The sequence below is a fragment of the Hippocampus bargibanti genome, linkage group LG06 (assembly GCF_051943395.1).
Source record: "Hippocampus bargibanti isolate YZ-2025 linkage group LG06, ASM5194339v1, whole genome shotgun sequence".
Lineage (NCBI taxonomy): Eukaryota > Metazoa > Chordata > Actinopteri > Syngnathiformes > Syngnathidae > Hippocampus > Hippocampus bargibanti.
This window is the reverse complement of record NC_142739.1, coordinates 23544880-23565705: the sequence shown is the minus strand read 5'-3', so window position 1 is coordinate 23565705 and position 20826 is coordinate 23544880. Positions and strand designations below refer to the sequence as shown.

Genomic DNA, 20826 nt, shown 5'->3' with positions numbered 1-20826 from the left:
ATAATATGACTTGCATGAAAACCTATCTGGGCAAAACATGCTTCTTCGATTCACTATGGTAACGTTCAAACAAACCTTCAAAATAAGATGCGTAGCAAATACAATGTGCATGAAAAATACGACTCACGATGATGCAAGCCCTGGGTTTCATTTTAGGAGTAACCGATCACATGACCGAGAAGCGCTCTTTGGCCTGCGTCAAGAGTGACATATTGTAGACCGTCAATCCGGTAAATTTTCAAAATAAAAGATTTCATTTCATTACAAAATGAATAAAACTGACTCAAAAATGGGAAAAAACCAAATAATCAAAGTTATGTATTCTTTCTCCGCGGGCCAGTATCAAACATCCTATGGACCGGTACCGATCCATGGCCGGGAGGTTGCGGATCACAATTTCTATGGTTTAAAGGACAACCGACGTCTCCGGACGAGTTGTGTTCATAATTTGTAAAAATGACTTCAAATGACTTCTACTGAGCGTATTTTACAAAGATTCCACCACATATAGCTATATTTTACGTTTTAAGACTTCCGCTGAATATTCCGGAAGTCTTGTTTTTGAGTTGGTGACGAGTCCGTACGTTACGTCACTGAAGGAACGCCCCTGACCGAAAAAAGGACACATTGTAGCAGTCCTTACATCACGTCAATGCATTTGGCTGTACTTGGCTGGGCTGAAAACTTCGTGTAGCACCAAAAAAGAGGCAGAAGAGGGTGACAAAGCTCCATGGAAGTAATTAATCAGCCTGTGGAAACGGGCTAAGGAATTAATCAGCTTGTGGAAACAGGCTGATTAATTCCTTACAGGAGCTTTGTCGACATTTTCTGCCTCTTTTTGTGCTACATTTCTCCCACCCCCAGTTACCTCAAAATGGCATGGAATACATTCTTTAATCAATTGCAAACATGTATGCTTTCCTCTTCAGAACTATTTGAATCATATTCAAAATTGGACGAGTAACAAGAAAATATATTCTCCGAATCTGAAGCCATTGTTTTGATTCTCGAGCAAGGCAAGACGTCTTGGCGTGACGTCACGAACTGGGGGCGGGACATTCTGAAAATGTCCAATTTGCAGCTCATTTTTTTTTGCAGATTTTGGACACTTTAAGTCATTTTTATTGGTGTTTTGCATTTGACTAAAAATATCATACTGCGTGTTTTGGGTATTTTAGATTCTATAAAACGTTTTTTCTGATGTCGGTTGTCCTTTAAGCATAACAGGAGGAATATTTTGGAAGCTTAGGCCATCAAATTTAGAAATGTGAATTTCTTTTTTTCATGTGTCAAAGTTGCTTTCCAAATATCATACTGAGCGAATGTTAATGTTCCTTTCCCAAGATCATGTCCAGTACATCTCATCTGTGATCCACAAAGGAAAACAGCGCATGAAGAGGAAATATGGAGTTCAGTACATTCTGGATACCATTCGCACGTACTACAGGTATATTTGCATTTCATTCTGCAGACAAGACCAAATATATCCTGAAATATAATTCCTTCATGTCTCATATTCAGCGCGGAAAAAGATGGAGGATGTCTCAGTGACGAGAAGCAGATGATTCAGACGAATTTGTTTACATTGCTGAAAGATTTCCTCAAGTCTCCGACGGCTGAGGAGCTCCATAGTGTCCTCGCTTACATTCTGAGTGTGGGAGATGAGCAACAGGTACTGATCGCGTTGTTGTTTTGGGGGATTTTTTTTGTGACTGATGGAGAATAAGGAATTATCATATTTAAAAGTTTCACGCTGTTATATGCTTAGTCAACATGTGTGACTCGAATACATAAAACCTTGGGTTGTGTGTTTGTTAGCGAGTAGATTCTGGTCCAAAACTGTCCAAAAATCACAGTTCTGTGATTAATTATTTCCATGTGAGCCTTTTTTCAAGGCTGAATAATGAATGAATGAAACCTATTGTCAAAATTCTGGTTCACGCAATAGGCGATCGAAATCGGCATTGTTCCGCCGTGCTCTTCTGTTAGGCATTCTAATTAGCATATTATATTGACATGTCCCTCCTGAATTCAAACCGATACCCTTTTGGGTGTTTTTTGTTCAGGTGGTAAAAGCCCTGGAGGTGCTTTACGAGCTTTTCCGGAGCAGCCCCCCTCGCGAGCAGGTGCAGGCTGTGCTTCTGGAATGGGGAGTGGAACAACTTTATAGTCTTCTTCTCAATCCGAGCTTTGGGGACCAGGCCAGAGAGATGGTTTTCAGGGTCAGATTAGTTTTGATCTCTTTTTTTATTTCTTTCCATCTCTTGTCTTCTGTTTAAAACAATCTCTATCAACACCATTCAAATCATGCATTGTGTCTGCAGGTTTTATACAAAATCCTTAAGAGCGAGCGTGTATCCGAACGCAACAAGCAGCGCCTCAAACTTAAGGATTTTGGCTATCTTGGCCTTGTGTTTTTCCTCGAAGACCTTCCTGTCACCATGACGACTGTGCGATGTCTGTACGAGCAGGTCCTTGCTACAGGTATTTCAATGAAAACAAAAGAGGCCTTAACAATAGAAAATACATTCAAAACTTGTTTTTTGACCATAATCCGTTCCAGAAACCTCTTCGAAAACCGGGACAACATTTCCCGTTGTAATCAATATAATGAATGTCAGCTTTTTTTTAATTGCAAATGAACAGTACAAACAGGTCGACTCACATTGGAACGCCATCGAAGATAATGTCTAATTTGAGGATACCTCCACCATTTCACGTCTGCTTTTTAATAAAAACAACAATAATGGGTCACAATGAGATGCGAAACAAGGAAGAGACATAGAAGGAAACGGAGAAGTCGAGTAGTGCATTCAGGTGCGCTCAGTTTGGTCGAGAACTGATTTTCGGTTGTAAACCGAGGCATACAAAAGAACACATTTTTGATGGAAAACCCAATTGGACGAAAACCGAGACATTCGTAAATGTATATAACACCAGTATTTGAAATAGCATCTGCCCGCAGGCCCGGGACGTACAACTTTTACGTCGGGCGTACAACTTTCAAAATGTTTCAGTACGGGTGGCCGACAACTTCTTCAAGAAAAAAAGAATCTTTTTTTTTTTTCAAATCAAACGTCAAGCAAAAGCTACAAGCAAACGAACGTTCATTTGGCAATTTGCATACTCTGCACTGCAGCCAATCAGAAGCCTGTGTCGTGCTTCGGACTAAACCGTGACTGTAAAGTGTACTCTAGAGTTTTGAAAGGCGCTTAGAAAGAGAAGTCCACGTGGCTTTTAGCAGACAACGCAACGCAAACATTGCATTGTTCACCATGACGACAACTGGAGCAAAATCTTTACCATAAATTAAGCAAGGGAGCATTTGTGGTAGGTACTTCCTTAATTTAAAAAAATCATTTGTACTTCGCAGCAATGTTTTTTTTTTTTTGTGATTAGTCATCTTATTGTGTTTCAAGTTGTGAAAAATGGGGCTGGCAACTTTTCAGAGTTGTCTGCCCAGGTGTCCGCTAACTTTTTGTCACGAGTTTAAGACACTGATAACACAATGACCTGGACAGATATACATAAAAAAACAAAACAACAAAATCTTCTTTTAACTCATTCAATGTCATTCCCAAATTTATTTGGGAATTGAAAAAAGTATGACGTGGTGCGCCATTCCCGAATATGTTCGGGTTTTGGTTTTTCTTGCCATTTCTGGTCCTTTCTTTTCCTATTTGTAATCCAAGTCAAATAAAAGGGATTTAAAGGACAACTGACAGCATTTTTTTGTTTCCTAACTGACATCAGAAAAACGTTTTATAGCATCTAAATTACCCAAAACACACAGGCTGATAATTTTTGTCAAATGCAAAACACCAATAAAAATGACTTAAAGTGTCCCAAAACTGCCACAAAATGCACTCGGAAATGGCGAGATTCAGAAGTCCCGCCCCCTAGTTCGTGATGTCACGCCAAGGACGTCTTGCCTTACTCTAGAATCAAAACAATGGGTTCAGATTCGCAGACGATGCTTTCTTGTTACTCATCCAGTTATGAATATGATTCAAATAGTTCTGAAGAGGAAAGCATAAATGTTTGCAATCGATTAAAGAAGTCCTTCCGTATCAATTCGAGCCATCAGGACTCCAATGTAGCGTCTCAGAAAATGCACAAGACGGCGCACAGGCTCCGTTGGAAATGGGTTGATTTGTCTGCTGGGAATTTGTGTCAACTTAACACCTTCTTCATGCGTTTTACTGCAATTGGTAGTCTTGGTGCGACACACAACGATTCACCATTGCGTTGTTTTCCTTCTAATTTTGTGATCAACACAGTGTTTTCAGACGAAAAAAAGTGCCCAAAATGCATTGTTTGTCGATTTGTCGGTCAGGGGTGTTCCTCATGTGATGTCACTTCAGGAATCGTCAGCAACTCAAAAACAAGACTTCCTGAATATTCAGCGCGAGTCTTAAAACGTAAAATATAGCTATATGCGGTGGAATCTTTGTAAAATGCGCTGAAGTGATTTTACAAATTTTGGACGCAATTTGTCCGGATGTGTCGGTTGCCCTTTAAATTAGCCAACACAGGTTCACCAATTATATCTCATCATCACCTTATAACACTGATTTGTAAATATAGAATCATTTCCAACCACCTTGTCTGCATTCCTCCCCTTAGACACAAGCCCTAACTTCAGAGACCTCCTGGCTGTGGTGTGTCTGTCCCACCGTGCTGACCTGGCGGTCCGCCTGGATATTTGCCGCAAGGTCAGTCTGACTTTCTGCCGCTCTCACTTCATCTTCCATCAATGTAATCTTTTGCCATTGGCACAAATGGCGAAAGATTGAGAAGAGTGTCCGCACACTGCAAGAATAGAATAATTTGGAATTACAATGTACTGTAATATTATTTTTTTGTTATAATACTAATAATACTGATACTAATACTACTACTACTACTACTACTACTACTACCACTACTACTACTACTACTAATAATAATAATAATAATAATAATAATAATAATAATAATAATAATATCGAATCAACTTTAAAATTCTTCTTTATACATTTAAACCATCCATAATCCAACCATCCATAACCTTGCCCCCATACCTATCTGACCTTCTTCAAATTTCTATACCCTCTCGTTCCCTCAGAATCTCTCCTCCTCCATTATTATTATTATTTTTATTATTATTGTTATATAATCAAGAGCGCGGAAAATCCTACTGGACCCCCTGCACCCTGCCCACCACCTTTTCCAGCTACTATTTGTCATGTCTATTTTTTATGATGATACTAGTGCAGCGTGTTCTACCTGAGACAAATTACTTGTGTTCTACATACTTGGTCAATAAAGATGATTCTGATTCTGATGATCTTTACGTTTCCTGTGCTTCCGCCAACAGCTCTTTCACCTCATTTATCTCAGCGAGGACTACGTAAAGCAGCTAGCCAAACAACCCGGTTGGCAGGATGTTCTCACCAAACTTTACGTGAAAGAGTCCTACGAATCCTTTGCCGCAAGCCTCTCGAGATCCACCGAGTCCAACTTCCGTGCTCCGTTGCGTCGAGACCAAAGTCTATTCATAGAAGATTCACGCGCAGGCATCTTTCTCAACTACGGTACCTCACAGGAGGAGGACGACGACGAGGAAGAGGAGGACGGCGTCCATCGAGAGATCTCCGAGGGATATTCCGATTTATCCCAATCGCCACCTGGTGGCGCAGGAGGACAGTTGAAATCATTCGATTCTACAGACCAAGACAGTCACTCATCTTCCCGATCCAATTCCATCGTGGTGGATATTCCCTCGTCTCGCCTCGATGATTACCAACCGTTCTCCCCCTATGGAACGTCTCCACCTTTTGACTTGGAACTAGGCAGCATGGGCGAGACGGTCACCCCAACAAGTAGCCTCACAAACACACCATCCCCTTTGGAGTACAGCAAAGCCTTTCCACCCCAGAGACCTAGAAAAAGCTCCAGCCTATCCAATGTCTTGGACCATGCCAGTTTCGGGACGGAACCTCCTACCGGAGACACGATCTCCAACACATCCAATCCACAGGTTTGTAGAATGACAGTCCTATCACCTCCGAAAGCTTTCTGATGATTTCTGTTAGACTTGTTGCCTGAGTCTCAGTTGACTTAGCAGACGCCAGAAGAGGAGCTCTGCAACCTGCTCACCAACATTATCTTCTCGGTACTTTGGAGCGGCAGTGGGGCGGACGGATCCGAGGATGTGGTCTGGAGAGAGAGGGGCCAGGTGTTTTCTGTTCTCACCAAACTGGGTTCCTCCTGCCAACTGGTCCGCCCGCCCGATGAAATCAAACGGAGGTTATCTTCTCTCAATAAAGCGTTTGATTCTAGCCCACCGGGAGGATACTTGTCTCAGACGTTCTCAGTACAGTGATACCTCGGTTTGCGAACCGCTTGGCTTACGAACTTTTTCGGTTTACGAACGTTAAATTTATGAAAATTTTACCTTGGCATACGAAGTATTTTCGGGAACCACACGAAGCTGCCACACTGAGTGATGTGTCGTTCACGAACGAGCCCATTCTCCTAAAAGAACATGGCAGCCGGCTTGTTTTGGTCCTCTATTCCCCGCCCCCAGTTGTCGGTTAAAGCCACGTGATTGGTCAAGAACACAGCAGTCAGGGGAGGTGGTTTAAACATTAATGAGATGAAAATGGATAGAAAACAATGACATTTGGACTCGTTTCAACTTGGATAGTTCAAAGGCAGAGTGTAGAATGCAAGGTTAAAATTCCCATCAATCAGCTCCACAAATAACACGCACCAGCCATAAGTTCAATTTGAAATGAAAAGACAAGCAAGGGAACCAGCTATTAACGATGTTTCTAGTGCTTTTGCTTGCATCTGTTGCTGTTGCAATATCACAATATCCAAGATGTACAACCCAGAGCTCCTTGAGACACTTTATGCAAAAAGCTATCCATTCCATCAAGCCATCAACAACCATCACAAAGGTAAATAAAACGACTTTATTGTACGGTACAGTGTATTTATTTAATTATAATACCATAGCACATTTATTATGCATCAAATAAGGTATATTTCGTGTAGTTTTAAGGCTCAGAAAATTAGAAAGTAGAAAATTATGTTTTATGGGGACCTGGGAATGGATATTCTCATTTTAATGGTTTCCTATGGGAAATTATTTTTTGGGATACACACGTTTCACCTTACACACTCTGTCTGGGAACCGATTATGTTTGTAAGCCAAGGTATCACAGTACATGTTTGTGTTTTGATGCTATCAGTTCCATGACTTTACTGTGTGTAACAGTCTCCTGGAGATGATGCTGGAATCATCTTTATCTGACCTGAGGGACGCCCAGGGAGTGTTCCTGCCTTTTTGTCCCAGCCTGGTGAGGCTCCTCAGGTTGCTGCAGGATTTCCTATTCGCTGAGGGAACCGACAATCATACGTTATGGAGTGAAAAGGTGCATCATGGGGGGACCTGCTTCCCACATTGTTTGTATTTTCTTTCTCATACTGAGTCCAAATGCTTTGAAGCTTGATACCACTGACAGTATGCAATGAAAATTTATCAGTTTAAATGTCATTTTAACTTTACATGCGTTTTTTTTAGGCAGTGAATTTGGAATATTGTTAAAATTCAGTGGCGGCCCCTGGATTTCATCGCTGTGCCTTCAGTAGTGCTACATCTGAATCAATCCTGACTGAATAAAATGTGGTGTGATTTACTACAAGTCCACTAGAGGGTACCATTAGCCAGGAAATAACTGACCGACCTTTATTAATGATTTCCATTTTTTCTTGAAAAGTCCCTCTTGAAAATGGCTGTAACAGTAAATCCCCAACCAAATCCATTTCTTCTCCTCCAGCCATTGTGTGTTGAAAAAACCGCTACTAAATCAACACAATATATTTGCTGATGCAGCTCGCTACAGATGCAGTGTGCTAGCTCTGGTCAGTATGCTCTTGTCACTAGCGGCTAGTGATAAGAGCAGTTTTCGCAAAAACAATCATTGGCTAGTGACTAGTCAATCATAGTTTGCGAAAACTCTGACATTGACAAGCACCCCTTTTGGGTTGCCGACTTGAAATCCGATTGGTTAGAGCAACAGTTTTATCAACATATTTGATGCAACAGGGCCTGCAGAACTGATTATGAAGGCGTCTGGTAGATTTCTGACCCTGGTAACAAATGATGGCTGGAATGTGATTGGTTACATTTTTAAATACGAAAACACAAATCTCGAAGCAGCGCAACAGGTGGGAGAAGTAATGAAAGGAAGCAGAAAGACATATTTTATTTATTTAATAAGAATGCATGGACAATATATATAATATAATTAACATCAGTCCGTGATTCAGATATTTTTAGGCCAGCAGAGAAGGCTTTGCAGGCCTTTATGGTCCGGTCCGCCACTGTTAAAAATTCTACTTCTTTCTACTTTCAGATCAGGTTGAAGTTTTTCTGGCTTTAAAATGAGGTCTACCCTTTCACTGCAAATCCTTTGTTGATATCCGCTTCATCACAGATTTTTGAAGGGGTTGTGAACCTACTGGACAAGTTGCAAGCCTGGCACAGTACCCCTGGCGGCCCCATCAGTACAGAACTGAAGGAGATGTCCCAAATCGGCCTACGCATCATCACCGGCTATATCCAACAGCAGCAGTCACAGGTTACTTATCCCTTTTATCACCTGCAATATTTTAGTCACGTTGAATGGTTCACACATTACAAATATCGATCCTTTTCTGGGGTTTCACGTCAAAGACATTTAAAGGATAACCGACACCTCCCGACAAGTTGCGTCCATAATTTGTAAAATCACTTGAAATTACTTCTACTGAGCGCATTTTACAAGGATTCCACCGCTTATAGCTATATTTTATGTTTTAAGACTCACGCTGAATATTCAGGAGGTCTTGTTTTCGAGGTGTTGACGATTCCTGACGTGACGTCACGGAAGGAACGCCCCTGACCGAGAAAGCGACACACAATGCATTTTGGGTACTTTGTTTGGTCTGAAAACTTCGTGTTGATCCCTGTTGATGGCGAAATTAGAAGGAAAACATAAATAATGTGATGGTGAATCGTTGTGTGTTGCACCAAGACTACTATTTGATACTAGTTGACACAAATTCCTAGCAGACAAATCAGCCCATTTCCAACGGAGCGCAATCTTGTGTATTTTCTGGGCGCTACATTGGAGTCCAGATGGCTCAAAACGATACGGAAGGACTTCTTTAATCGATTGCAAACGTTTATGCTTTCCTCTTCAGAAAACTATTTGAATCATATTCATAAATAGAGTAACAAGAAAGCATATTCTCCGAATCTGAAGCCATTGTTTTGATTCTAGAGCAAGGCAAGATGTCCTGATGTGACGTCACGAACAAGGGGGCGGGACCTTCTGAAACTCGCCATTTCCGGGGTCACTTTGAAGTAGTTTTGGGACACTTTAAGTCATTTTTATTGGTGTTTTGCATTTGACTAAAAATATCATCCTGCGTGTTTTGGGTATTTTAGATGCTATTAAACGTTTTTCTGATGTCAGATAGGAAACAAAAAAAAATATGTGGGTTGTCCTTTAAATCATTCATTTTGTTGGGGGTCATTAATTGAAGTCAAGGCTTTTGGCTGCGCCTTATACAGACAGTACGGTACTCACTGTGCTGCATCAAATGTAGAGAATAGAGACTGACAAATGTATCGATTTCAATCGACGGCCTTTTAAAAAGTCCTCCTTCCTCCTCAGGTGTGTGTGATGGCCTTTGTGAAGCTTCACAGTCTGCTGCAGACTGTGCTGTGTCTCAGCTGGGAGGAGGTCTGCTTCCTGCTAGGCCGCATTAGCACCCCCCTGTGGCCACACAAGGACGCGACGGACATCAACAACACTGAGCATGCGGAGATGTTCTCCCAGGTGGTCCCGGTGGTGCGAGCCCTCTTGGATCAGCATGCAGATCCAGTTACGATCCAACAGCTGCTCCCTAGTCTGCCCATCACCAATGGCAGCACTACATTTGCCCAAGATCTGAAGGCCTACTGCCACACGTTGGAATGGCAAAGCTTTTACCAGCAGCAGGTAGGCAGATTTGATTGATTTCACGAGTTACCTGCCCATGAAATAAAATAAAAAAATCAATATTTTTCCAAAACATGGTTATCAAAACATTTTGAACTGACACCACTGGAACACATGAAGTTACAAGCCCTTCACAGTGTGTAGAATAAATACACCCCATTGAATGTAAAAAGACTAAATAAATGAACAAAAAGGCAGATAGATAGATAGATAGATAGATAGATAGATAGATAGATAGATAGATAGATAGCTTGCGAGCTAGCTAGCTTGTTAGTGAACGAACTAGCTAGCTTGCTAGCTAGTTTGCTAGCTAGATAGAAAAATATTAGTTTTGTTCCCTTTTTTAGCTATAAAAATAATTAACATTAATTAATTCAACAGTTTCTGTTTTAAATTCATAAGCATATATGCAAATATGTGTATGTTCACATTCTTTAACAGGATATTTTAAATAAATAGTTGCAAATATAACGGTTGTTCCACCATTTTAATTATTAATAAATTGGAAAAACGTTGATAATGATAATATATTTCATTTATAAGCGCTTTTCAAAACTCTCTAGGTCACTTTTCAGTCACAGGATAAGTTTTTCTGTGGGTGAGCTGCGACAGCCAAACGCGCCAGCATTCACTCAACCCGGAAGTAACTTAAATACATAGAAAGCTAGATAGCTAATCGATTTTATGTTAAACTTTTCTCCCCTAATACAAACCACAACCACCTTATAATATTAAATATTATATGTTAAATGTTTATATGTCTAATGTTGTCCATATTAAGACATTTGTTTTACAGTGATGACTTCTTCGATTTTATCATGAGATGTTTTAACGTGCCTGTTATCAACACATTCAAAGATCTCAATCTTGGATCTTGTGATCGTATTTCTTTTCTGCTGATGTTCCATGTGCAGGTTCGACCCACCATGGAGCAATATGAGTTGGACACGTTTGGAAGGAGTCATGACATCATGTCCAATTTCTGGAATTCCTGTTTCGACGATCTCATGAGTACAGCCTTCAGACGAGACAAGGACAGATCGGACAGTAAAGCAAAGTTTCAGGTAGCGGTAACGTGCAGCGCTGCCATCGGTAACCGCAACATTTAATAATAATAATAATACATTTCATTTATAAGCGCCTTTCAAAACTCTCAAGAACACTTTACAGTCACTGGATATTTTTTCTGCAGGTGAGCAGTGGCAGCGACATGCGCCAGCGTTCACTCAACCCGGGAGTGACGTGGTCATCTCAAGAAAACATTAATTTGTCGTACCCAATGACAACGTTTACAGCAGCGGAATAATCCACATCCAAAATTTTGAGAACTAGAAAAATACCTGAACCATTATTTGCCAAAATTTTGAAAATTAGAAAAATCCTTGAAAAAATATTTACCAAAATGTTGAAAATTAGAAAAATCCCTGAAAAATCATTTACCAAAATGTTAAAAATTAGAAAAATCATAGAAGAATGATTTGCCGAAATGTTGACAATTAGAAAAATCCCTGAAAAATTATTTGCCAAAATTTTGAAGGTTAGAAAAATCCCTGAAAAAATATTTACCAAAATGTTGAAAATTAGAAAAATCCCTGATAATATATTTGCCAAAATTTTGAAGATAAAAAAAAAATCCCAGAAAATTTATTTCCCAAAATTTTGAAAATTAGACAAATCCCTGAAAATGTATTTGCCAAAATTTTGAAGATTAGAAAATTCACTGAAAAAGTATTCACCAAAATGTTGAAAATTAGAAAAATCCCTGAAAAATTATTTGCCAATATTTTGAAGATTAAAAAAATCCCTAAAAATGTATTTACAAAATGTTGAAAATTAGAAAAATCCCAGAAAAGTGATTTGCCAAAATGTTGACGATTAGAAAAATCCAAGAAAATTATTTGCCAAAATTTTGAAAATTAGAAAAAATTCTGAAAAAATTATTTGTCAAAATTTTGAAGACTAGAAAAATGCCTGAAATATTATCTGCCCAAATTTTGAAAATTAGACAAATCCCTGAAAATGTATTAGCCAAAATTTTGAAGATTAGAAAATTCACTGAAAAATTATTTACCAAAATGTTGAAAATTAGAAAAGTCCCTGAAAAATTATTTGCCAATATTTTGAAGATTAAAAAAATCCCTAAAAATGTATTTACAAAATGTTGAAAATTAGAAAAATCCCAGAAAAAAGGATTTGCCAAAATGTTGACGATTAGAAAAATCCAAGAAAATTATTTGCCAAAATTTTGAAAATTAAAAAAATCTCTGAAAAAATTATTTGTCAAAATTTTGAAGACTACAAAAATGCCTGAAATATTATCTGCCCAAATTTTGAAAATTAGAATAAATACAATTGAAAATGACAATAATCAATTCCCAGGTCCCCATAAAACATAATTTTCTACTAAATAAGCCTTAAAACTATACAAAATAGACCTTATTTTGTTTTGGGGTTTAATTAGGACAACCCTGCCTCACACCTAAAAGGATTTACCCTCACTGTAACTGACACTGAAAGTCGTACTTTTGTCTTACATTTGACCTATACACTCATCCGACACTCATGTGTGCACCGTCACAGGAATTAATCGTCGACCCCTACCTGAAGCGCGTTCGAAGCGAGAACGGGCGCTACGTCAGTTGGCAGAAGCAGAGCTCCAACCAGCAGGGGGTAGTGTGGCAGCACTGGAAGGCTCTACGAAGGCTGTTGACTAGCGAAAGAGCAGTGTGGGCCAAGAAGTACGACTTCCTCGCCGCCACTGTTATTTTTATTCGCTTTACCCAAACATGCTTTGCATTCCTTTTAAAAGTCTGCTTTGCCACTTTCCCTTGGAATCTTTTTGCGGCTCAAAGAACTCTCCTGCTTACTTTTTTGGGAGCTTGGCTGGCCTTCAGTTTTTTTCCCCCCACTCTCACTTCCTTGGTTATTTCCAGAAACGGAGAAACACATGCTTGATTTTTTTTTCTCTTTACGTTCTGCAGAAATCAGCCTCAGGTCAAGTGGATACTGTCCAGTGCGGAGACGTATTCCAAAATGCGCCTCAAACTTGTTCCCAACCACCATTATGATCCCCACACGGAGGCCAGTGCCCAAAGGGACAACATGGGTGTGTTAAATACTGAACCATGATGCATTTGGCCAGTTTTGAAAAATACATTAAAAAAATACAATTATGTCCTTATTTTTCCAGGGGTGGACAGTCCACGTTCGGATCCCCTGCCTTTGGCGGTTGCCAAACAAGCCAAAGTAAGCGATATGGAAGATGACCAGTTAGGAGAAGAGGATCTCGTTTTTTTAAATAACAAGTGAGTTCACTCATTAAATCACATGCTTTTATCATAGGCCACTAAACAACATGTCCAATTCAAATAGTATTTTTTTAAACACTGTCTGTAAGAAAGAAATCTGTTTTTAATTATATATCAAGTAGACAGGATGAACTTAACACAATGAGTAATTTTTTTACATTTGCATTTAGTGTGGAGGCCGAAGATGAAAGCCAAAAGGAAAAGCTGGTTTTATCCGAAGACTGTGAACTCATCACTATTGTCGCCAAGGTTCAAGGCCGCCTGGAGGTGACCACTCACCACCTTTATTTCTACGATGGCAGCGTTGAGAAAGAGGAAACGGAGGAGGGTGAGTGATGTACAATTTTATTGAATGCCCAAATATACACCTGGAGTGTGTGTGTGTGCGTGTGTGCGTGTGTGTGTGCGTGTGCGTGTGCGTGTGCGTGTGTGTGTGTGTGTGTGTGTGTGTGTGTGTGTGCGTGTGCGTGTGCGTGTGCGTGTGTGTGTGTGTGTGTGTGTGTGTGTGTGTGTGTGTGTGTGTGTGTGTGTGCGGGTATGACTAGTCTTGTGAGGACCACTGACATTTTATACCACATGTAGTGAGGACATTTTTAACAAGTGAGGACCTTTTGGCCGGTCCTCACAAGTTTTTCATTGTAAAGACTTCTAAAGGGTCTATATATGAATCTGTTATAGTTTCAGAAAGTTCTTCACAAAATGATTTTTTTGGTATGTATTTTGATTTCACTTGGATACACACACATTTTACTCACTGTGTTTGTTTATGTGTGTGTGTGCGTGGTTCACGAGAGGAAAAAATTCATACCACAAAAAATAAAACAATATTTTAACCAAATTCACTACAGGGGTGAGGACTTTGAATGTACACATTCAGAATTCTCACTCCTGCTGTTATTTCAGTTTCAAGTCCACTTTTTATTTCTTTGTTTTTGAAGAAGTTTAAGTGGGAAATGGGGTGACATTTAGTGTTCAAATGTAACACTAGTTCTAAACTTAGCAGCAACAGTGGTCCTCACTCCTTATCTGGAGTTATCTACACCTCACAAAACCATTGAAACAGGAATTTGTGTGTGTGTGTGTGTGTGTGTGTGTGTGTGTGTGTGTGTGTGTGTGTGTATGTGTGTGTGTGTCATATTGACCTTTGTGATAAAGCAATTGCCAAAAGGAAAGAGGGAGGTGTGTCTGATGTTTGGATTGGATTGGATTTGCCTTTATTAGTCTCGCAGAGGAGAAATTTACATTTCACAGCAGCAAAGTTATGAAACACAAGTTTGAAAACAGAATACACAATTTTTTAACCTCTTCTTTCAAACCTGCAATTTCAACTGCAATTTATTTAAATGACAACCGACACCTTTGGACAAGTTGTGTCCATATTTTGTAAAATTACTTCTAGTGAGCGTATTTTACAAAGATTCCACGGCATATAGCTATATTCTTCGTTTTAAGACTTGCGCTGAATATTCAGGAAGTCTCGTTTTCGAGTTGATGACGATCCCTGATGTGACGTCACGGAGGGAACGCCCCTGACTGAGAAAGCGACACACAATGCATTTTGGGTACTTGAATCGTTGTGTGTTGCACCAAGACTACTATTTGATACTCGTTGACACAAATTCCCAGCAGACAAATCAGCTCATTTCCAATGGAGTTTGGGCGCCATCTTGTGCATTTTCTGGGCGCTACATTGGAGTCCAGACGCCTCAAAATGAGACGGAAGGACTTCTTTAATCGATTGCAAACATTTATGCTTTCCTCTTCAGAACTATTTGAATCATATTCAAAACTGGATAAGTAACAACAAAGCATCTTCTCCGAATTTGAAGCCATTGTTTTGATTCTCGAGCAAGGCAAGACGTCCTGGCGTGACGTCACAGACAAGGGGGCGGGACCTTCTGAAACTCTCCATCCCCGAGGTCATTTTGTAGTTTCGGGGCACTTTAAGTCATTTTTATTGGTGTTTTGCATTTACTACAAATATCAGCCTGCATGTTTTGGGTATTTTAGATGCTATAAAACGTTTTTTTGATGTCAGTTAGGAAAGAAAAAAAAATGGTGTCGGTTGTCCTTTAATGTTAACACTCAAAAAAAATTATTACGAAAAAAACTTGAGCAAAGCTTCCCATAAAACATGGTTGAAGTGATCGAGAGTTTTATCCTTGTGCCTTTTTGCATAATTTTTTTTTTCAAATATATATCACATTTATTGTTTTAGTAATTTCATTTTAAATTGTATATATATTTTTTCTTGTATCATTTATATTTACTTACATATGTTTTATTGTTCCCTTTCATAGTTCCCTTTCCAAATATATTCACATTCATTTTATTTCTTAAATTTAAGTTTACCATTTTTATTTATGTATATATTTTGTCTTCTTCTATTTCTCCTTTTCCATATTTTTTTTTCAAATATATGCATATTTGAAAAAATATGTATTTTATTTATGAATTTATTTTTTTAATTGTGTATTATTATTTTTTTCTTTTGTCATTTATATTTATTTTATTAATTTATTTTTTCAATTGTATATTATTTTATTTCTTTCATCATTTATATTTACTTCTATTCTTTTTGTCCTTGTACTTCTCCCTTTCCTAATTTTTACAGGTGTAAATTGGGAATTTCTCCATTGTGACACAAATAAAGGTTTTCTTATCTTTATTTATATAATAATAACAATAATAATAATAATAATGCATTTTGTTGCATTTAGCAACATCAGGACAAAATACATGTATGCAGTAATAGGCAGCAGTTATCACGATACAATGCAAAGCATTGTAAAACTACAGTAAGGAAAAAAAGAAAGATAATGACTTCCAGAATGTGGGATTCTGAGTTTTCATTGGATGCGGTTAGATGTGGCGCGTGTATACAATGTTGTGGCCATGTGAGAATGAAGTACATATGCGGTATTTAAGTCAAAGTATGTTCATGAATATTGTCCATCCCTGCAGGAATTGGTTTCGACTTCAAGCGCCCTCTGTCTCAGCTCCGGGAGGTCCATTTGAGGCGCTATAACTTGCGTCGATCTGCACTGGAGCTCTTCTTCATCGATCAGGCTCACTACTTCATCAACTTCAAGAAAAAGGTGATGTAAAGTTCACAGCAATTTACACTTTAGGCCAATTCCAAATCCCTGAACAGACTTTTTTTTTATCTTTCCTCTCCTTAGTTACGTAATAAAGTGTATTCAAGGATTCTAGGCCTGCGTCCTCCCAACCTTTTTTATTTTGGATCCCGATCACCCCAAGAGCTGCTGAAAGCATCAGGCCTCACACAGGTGTTTATTGCCAATTTTAGTCTCTGGTGTGGAATTATTATTTGCTAAACATCCCATCTCGTGCTGATCTGTTTCTCATGTGTTGAACAGAAATGGGTCTGCAGGGAAATATCTAATTTTGAATATTTGATGCAACTCAACACCATCGCTGGGCGCACTTACAATGACCTATCGCAATATCCTGTGGTAAGACACACAACAGTCCGTGCACACGTACATACACACACACACACACACACACACACACACACACACACACACACACACACACACACACATATCACAAATGATGTCCGTATGATGTTTATTCAGTTCCCCTGGATACTCTGCGACTACACTTCCCCCGTTCTGGATCTGGAAGATCCGACAGTTTTCCGAGACTTGTCCAAACCTGTCGGTGTGGTCAACCCTCGCCATGCACAGGCAGTTAAAGAGAAGTAACTTGGCCTTCAATCTCCTTTTTATGATGATCAGTTGTGTGTAACCAGAAAACGATATGACAAAAATTAGCAAAATGGAGAATTTAGTACCGGTAGTTTATGTATGAGGACTGTTTCTCCAGAAAGTTATTTTGTTTAACAGACTGCACAGTAAGTAAGTAAGTAAGTAGGTAGGTAGGTAGGTAGGTAGGTAGGTAGGTAGGTAGGTAGGTAGGTAGGTAGGTAGGTAAGTAAGTAAAATAAATAAATAAGCACATACATTCATAAATACAAATCTCCCCTACTTACGAACATTCGAGTTACGAACAACGGTAATATATGTAGGATTCTCTCCAGTTGTGCATGTACATATCTTTATAGAGCATATATTTTTTATTAAATGTTTATTTTTTTCCAGTATAACCCAATAGAGGTGACTTATACAAACCTTAAACATATTTATATAAACCTTAAACATACTTACAGAAGCCTTCAACATACATTCCATACAAAATATAGCACTGAAGCAACTTACGAACAAATTCACCTTACGAACGACCACTCGGAACGTATCTCGTTTTTAAGTTGGGGAATGTCTGTACATAAATAAATACCCTTGACGCGAATAGCTGCCTGTGATCACCCGAAACCTGATCACCCGAAAAAAATGTTCTTATCCCGTGATTGTGAGGTGTCCTTGAGAGTTTTGAAAGGCGCTTAAAAATAAAATGTATTATTATTATTATTATTATTATTATTATTATTATTATTATTATTATTATTATTACTATTCTGCTTCTTATTAGTAGTAGTAGTAGTAGTTAGTCGTAGTAAGTACATATATAAATACATATATACATACGGTACATTGATATAGACATACATACATACATGATTAAATTATAAATAAAGTAATAAATAAGTAAATTACACCACATTATGTAGAGTAACTACACTTTCATTTATGCTTTATGCTATATTTTTATACTTTGCACTATGTACAGTCCTTTTTATTAAACATTTTTGTGCAGTTTTGCAGCTCGGTCTTCTGTCATTTTTTTGTACATGCAATACTTTTAGTAGTGTGTAACCCCATTCTCTACATTAGCACCTTATAATGTGTGCCTTATATTTGGAAAACCTTTATATATTTCTATATAACATTTGCATATTTGTTTTCATTCATTAAAGGTGTGCCTTATAGTCCATTGCACCTTATATATGGAAAAAAGTGTGCCTTATATATATATATATATATATATATATATATATATATATATATATATATATATATATATATATATATATATATGTGTGTGTGTGTGTGTGTGTGTGTGTGTGTGTGTGTGTGTGTGTGTGTGTGTGTGTGTGTGTGTGTATATATATATATATATATATATATATATATATATATATATATATATATATATATATGTATATGTATATGTGTATGTGTGTGTGTTTCAACTTCAACTGTTATCTCAGTGAGGAAAAGAGATTTCATAACCCCTGCTGAAAAGCGCTCGTAAACAGGCTTGAACAAGATATTAATCTTGGATACATGTTTTTTTATGGTGAAAAAACAACCAAGTCGAGTGCGTTTTAGATTGTGGATTTAAAACAATATGTGTCCATCATCACTTGAAAAATAATCAACTTCATTTCATTTATTTATTTATTTACTTATTTATTTTTGAGGTAGGGGTGGTGAAACTAGTAACACAATGCTTTCGTCAGCTAACTCATTGTTTTCCTCCAGATATGAAAGCTTTGAGGACCCGACGGGCACCATCGACAAATTCCACTATGGCACACACTACTCCAACGCAGCAGGAGTAATGCACTACATGATCCGCATGGAGCCGTTTACCACGCTGCACATCCAACTGCAGAGCGGCAGGTGGGAATTGCCCCCCCCCCCCCCTCCACCAGGTTCCCTCCAATTCTAAACAAATACGTGATCACCTCGATTTAGGTTCGACTGTGCAGATCGACAATTCCACTCGGTGGCGGCAGCCTGGCAAGCTCGCATAGAAAGCCCAGTTGATGTCAAGGAGCTCATCCCGGAGTTCTTCTACTTCCCCGAAATCCTGCAGAACATGAATGGTGCGTTGATATGTGTTGCACTGATGCATGACACCAAGCATGCGCCTCATTTAGTCTTATGTAAGACATCACAGTACATCGGAATATCATGGTAGATGTTTGTTTTAGTCCAGTAGTTCAGATCTGTCACGATTTGCAAGATGGTGAGGGTGGTGGAACCAAAAAAAGAGCAAGCAGGAGGGAGGCGCAGGGTGTATTTGACAAATTATATTAAATAAAGCCGGCAGGAACAAAATCTCAAGCAACAAAGTCATCAGAACAAAGAAGTCCAAAGTAGCAAACAAAACCACAAATAAAACATGTCAAGACGAAACAAACCTGTCAGGGTGAAATAAACAGTGACCCGACTCTGAATGGCCATGCCGGGAGTCCTTTTCACTGCCACTGATTAAAACGACCAATACATGTGGAGCTGCAGGCGGGACCCCGCAGTAGCACCCAAACTGAAACGTGACAAGATCCTCAAAAATATATATTAATATTAATATTAATATTAATTGTTCAAGTGGATGATAGTCACTTTGAACCTGTTTAGCATTACTCCCCAAGCAACACCAACTGAGCGGAACTGAACAGGATGTGTTATTTGCACTAAAATAGTCGTCTATCTCACAAAATACTCTAATCACTACTCCTTGTCGCAGGTTTCGACCTGGGATCCTTACAAATATCTCTGGATCCAGTGGAGGACGTTCTATTGCCCCGCTGGGCTGCGTCGAGGGAAGACTTCATCAGAAAGCACAGAAAAGCTCTGGTGAGAAGTTACCGTGCGATGCTCTTCCCTCTGCTCCTTTCAAATGACTCTTCCAAGTTGACATCGCTCGATTTGACTTTAGGAATGTGAGTATGTGTCGTGTCATCTACACGAGTGGATCGACCTGATCTTCGGTTATAAGCAGAGAGGTGAAGATGCTGTGAAAGCCCTCAATGTCTTCTACTACTGCACTTATGAAGGTACGACATGCTTTTTTGTGATCAGGAAAAACAAAGAAATAAAACTGGGGTTTTCTGCAGGAGCTGTTGATCTGGACGCCATTGCGGATGAGACAGAGCGAAAGGCACTTGAAGGCATTATTAGTAATTTTGGGCAAACGCCCTGCCAGTTGTTGAAGGTGCGACTTTGCAATGAGCTCATAACTTACTATTTATGGTGTGATCGCTAAAAAGCTACAGTCACATTTTCATCTGCAAACAGGAGCCTCACCCACCTCGTATGTCAACTTCAAATGCTTCAAGGCGGCAGTGCCGCTTGGACGCGATGCCGGTTAACATCTTTGATCATCTCGATAAACTGCGGCCTTTTGTGGAGGTAAACTTACTGCATCCACACATCTGTCCAGGTTTGTTTTACTAACTGTCACCGGGCTGCTTTCTCATGATGACATGTTTGATTCTTCAACATCTACTGTAATTTGGTGGACAGTAGTCAGGGTACACCCTGAATTGGTTGCACACACCTGGGGGCAATTTTAAAGTGTTCCATTAACCTGCCATGCATGTTTTTTGGAATGTGGGAGGAAACCGGAATACCCGGAGAAGACTCCCTCAGGCATGAGGGAGAACATAAAAAAACTCCACACAGGAAGGGCAGAGTCGCAATCAAACACAGCATATTATTATCGGATTGGATTGGATTAGCCTTTATTAGTCTCGCAGTGGAGAA

At 39.1% G+C, this 20826-nt stretch overlaps 1 protein-coding gene across 2 annotated transcripts in view; it reads left to right on the top strand.

Annotated features, from left to right (window-relative positions):
* nbeal2 (neurobeachin-like 2) overlaps positions 1–20826 on the top strand; it is a 63638-nt gene that overhangs the window by 32048 nt on the left and 10764 nt on the right. For both annotated transcript variants that reach the window (XM_088997713.1, XM_088997714.1), the window contains 25 exons: positions 1345–1447; positions 1522–1672; positions 2067–2222; positions 2325–2484; positions 4627–4715; positions 5360–6022; positions 6110–6291; positions 7268–7424; positions 8490–8633; positions 9714–10040; positions 10955–11104; positions 12621–12778; positions 13022–13146; positions 13231–13345; positions 13519–13676; positions 16313–16446; positions 16531–16638; positions 16729–16824; positions 16951–17075; positions 18817–18957; positions 19033–19163; positions 19808–19917; positions 20000–20117; positions 20178–20275; positions 20359–20472. In XM_088997713.1, coding sequence (XP_088853839.1) covers positions 1345–1447; positions 1522–1672; positions 2067–2222; positions 2325–2484; positions 4627–4715; positions 5360–6022; positions 6110–6291; positions 7268–7424; positions 8490–8633; positions 9714–10040; positions 10955–11104; positions 12621–12778; positions 13022–13146; positions 13231–13345; positions 13519–13676; positions 16313–16446; positions 16531–16638; positions 16729–16824; positions 16951–17075; positions 18817–18957; positions 19033–19163; positions 19808–19917; positions 20000–20117; positions 20178–20275; positions 20359–20472 — 4013 coding nt within the window. The remainder of the gene's footprint in view (positions 1–1344; positions 1448–1521; positions 1673–2066; positions 2223–2324; positions 2485–4626; positions 4716–5359; positions 6023–6109; positions 6292–7267; positions 7425–8489; positions 8634–9713; positions 10041–10954; positions 11105–12620; positions 12779–13021; positions 13147–13230; positions 13346–13518; positions 13677–16312; positions 16447–16530; positions 16639–16728; positions 16825–16950; positions 17076–18816; positions 18958–19032; positions 19164–19807; positions 19918–19999; positions 20118–20177; positions 20276–20358; positions 20473–20826) is intronic.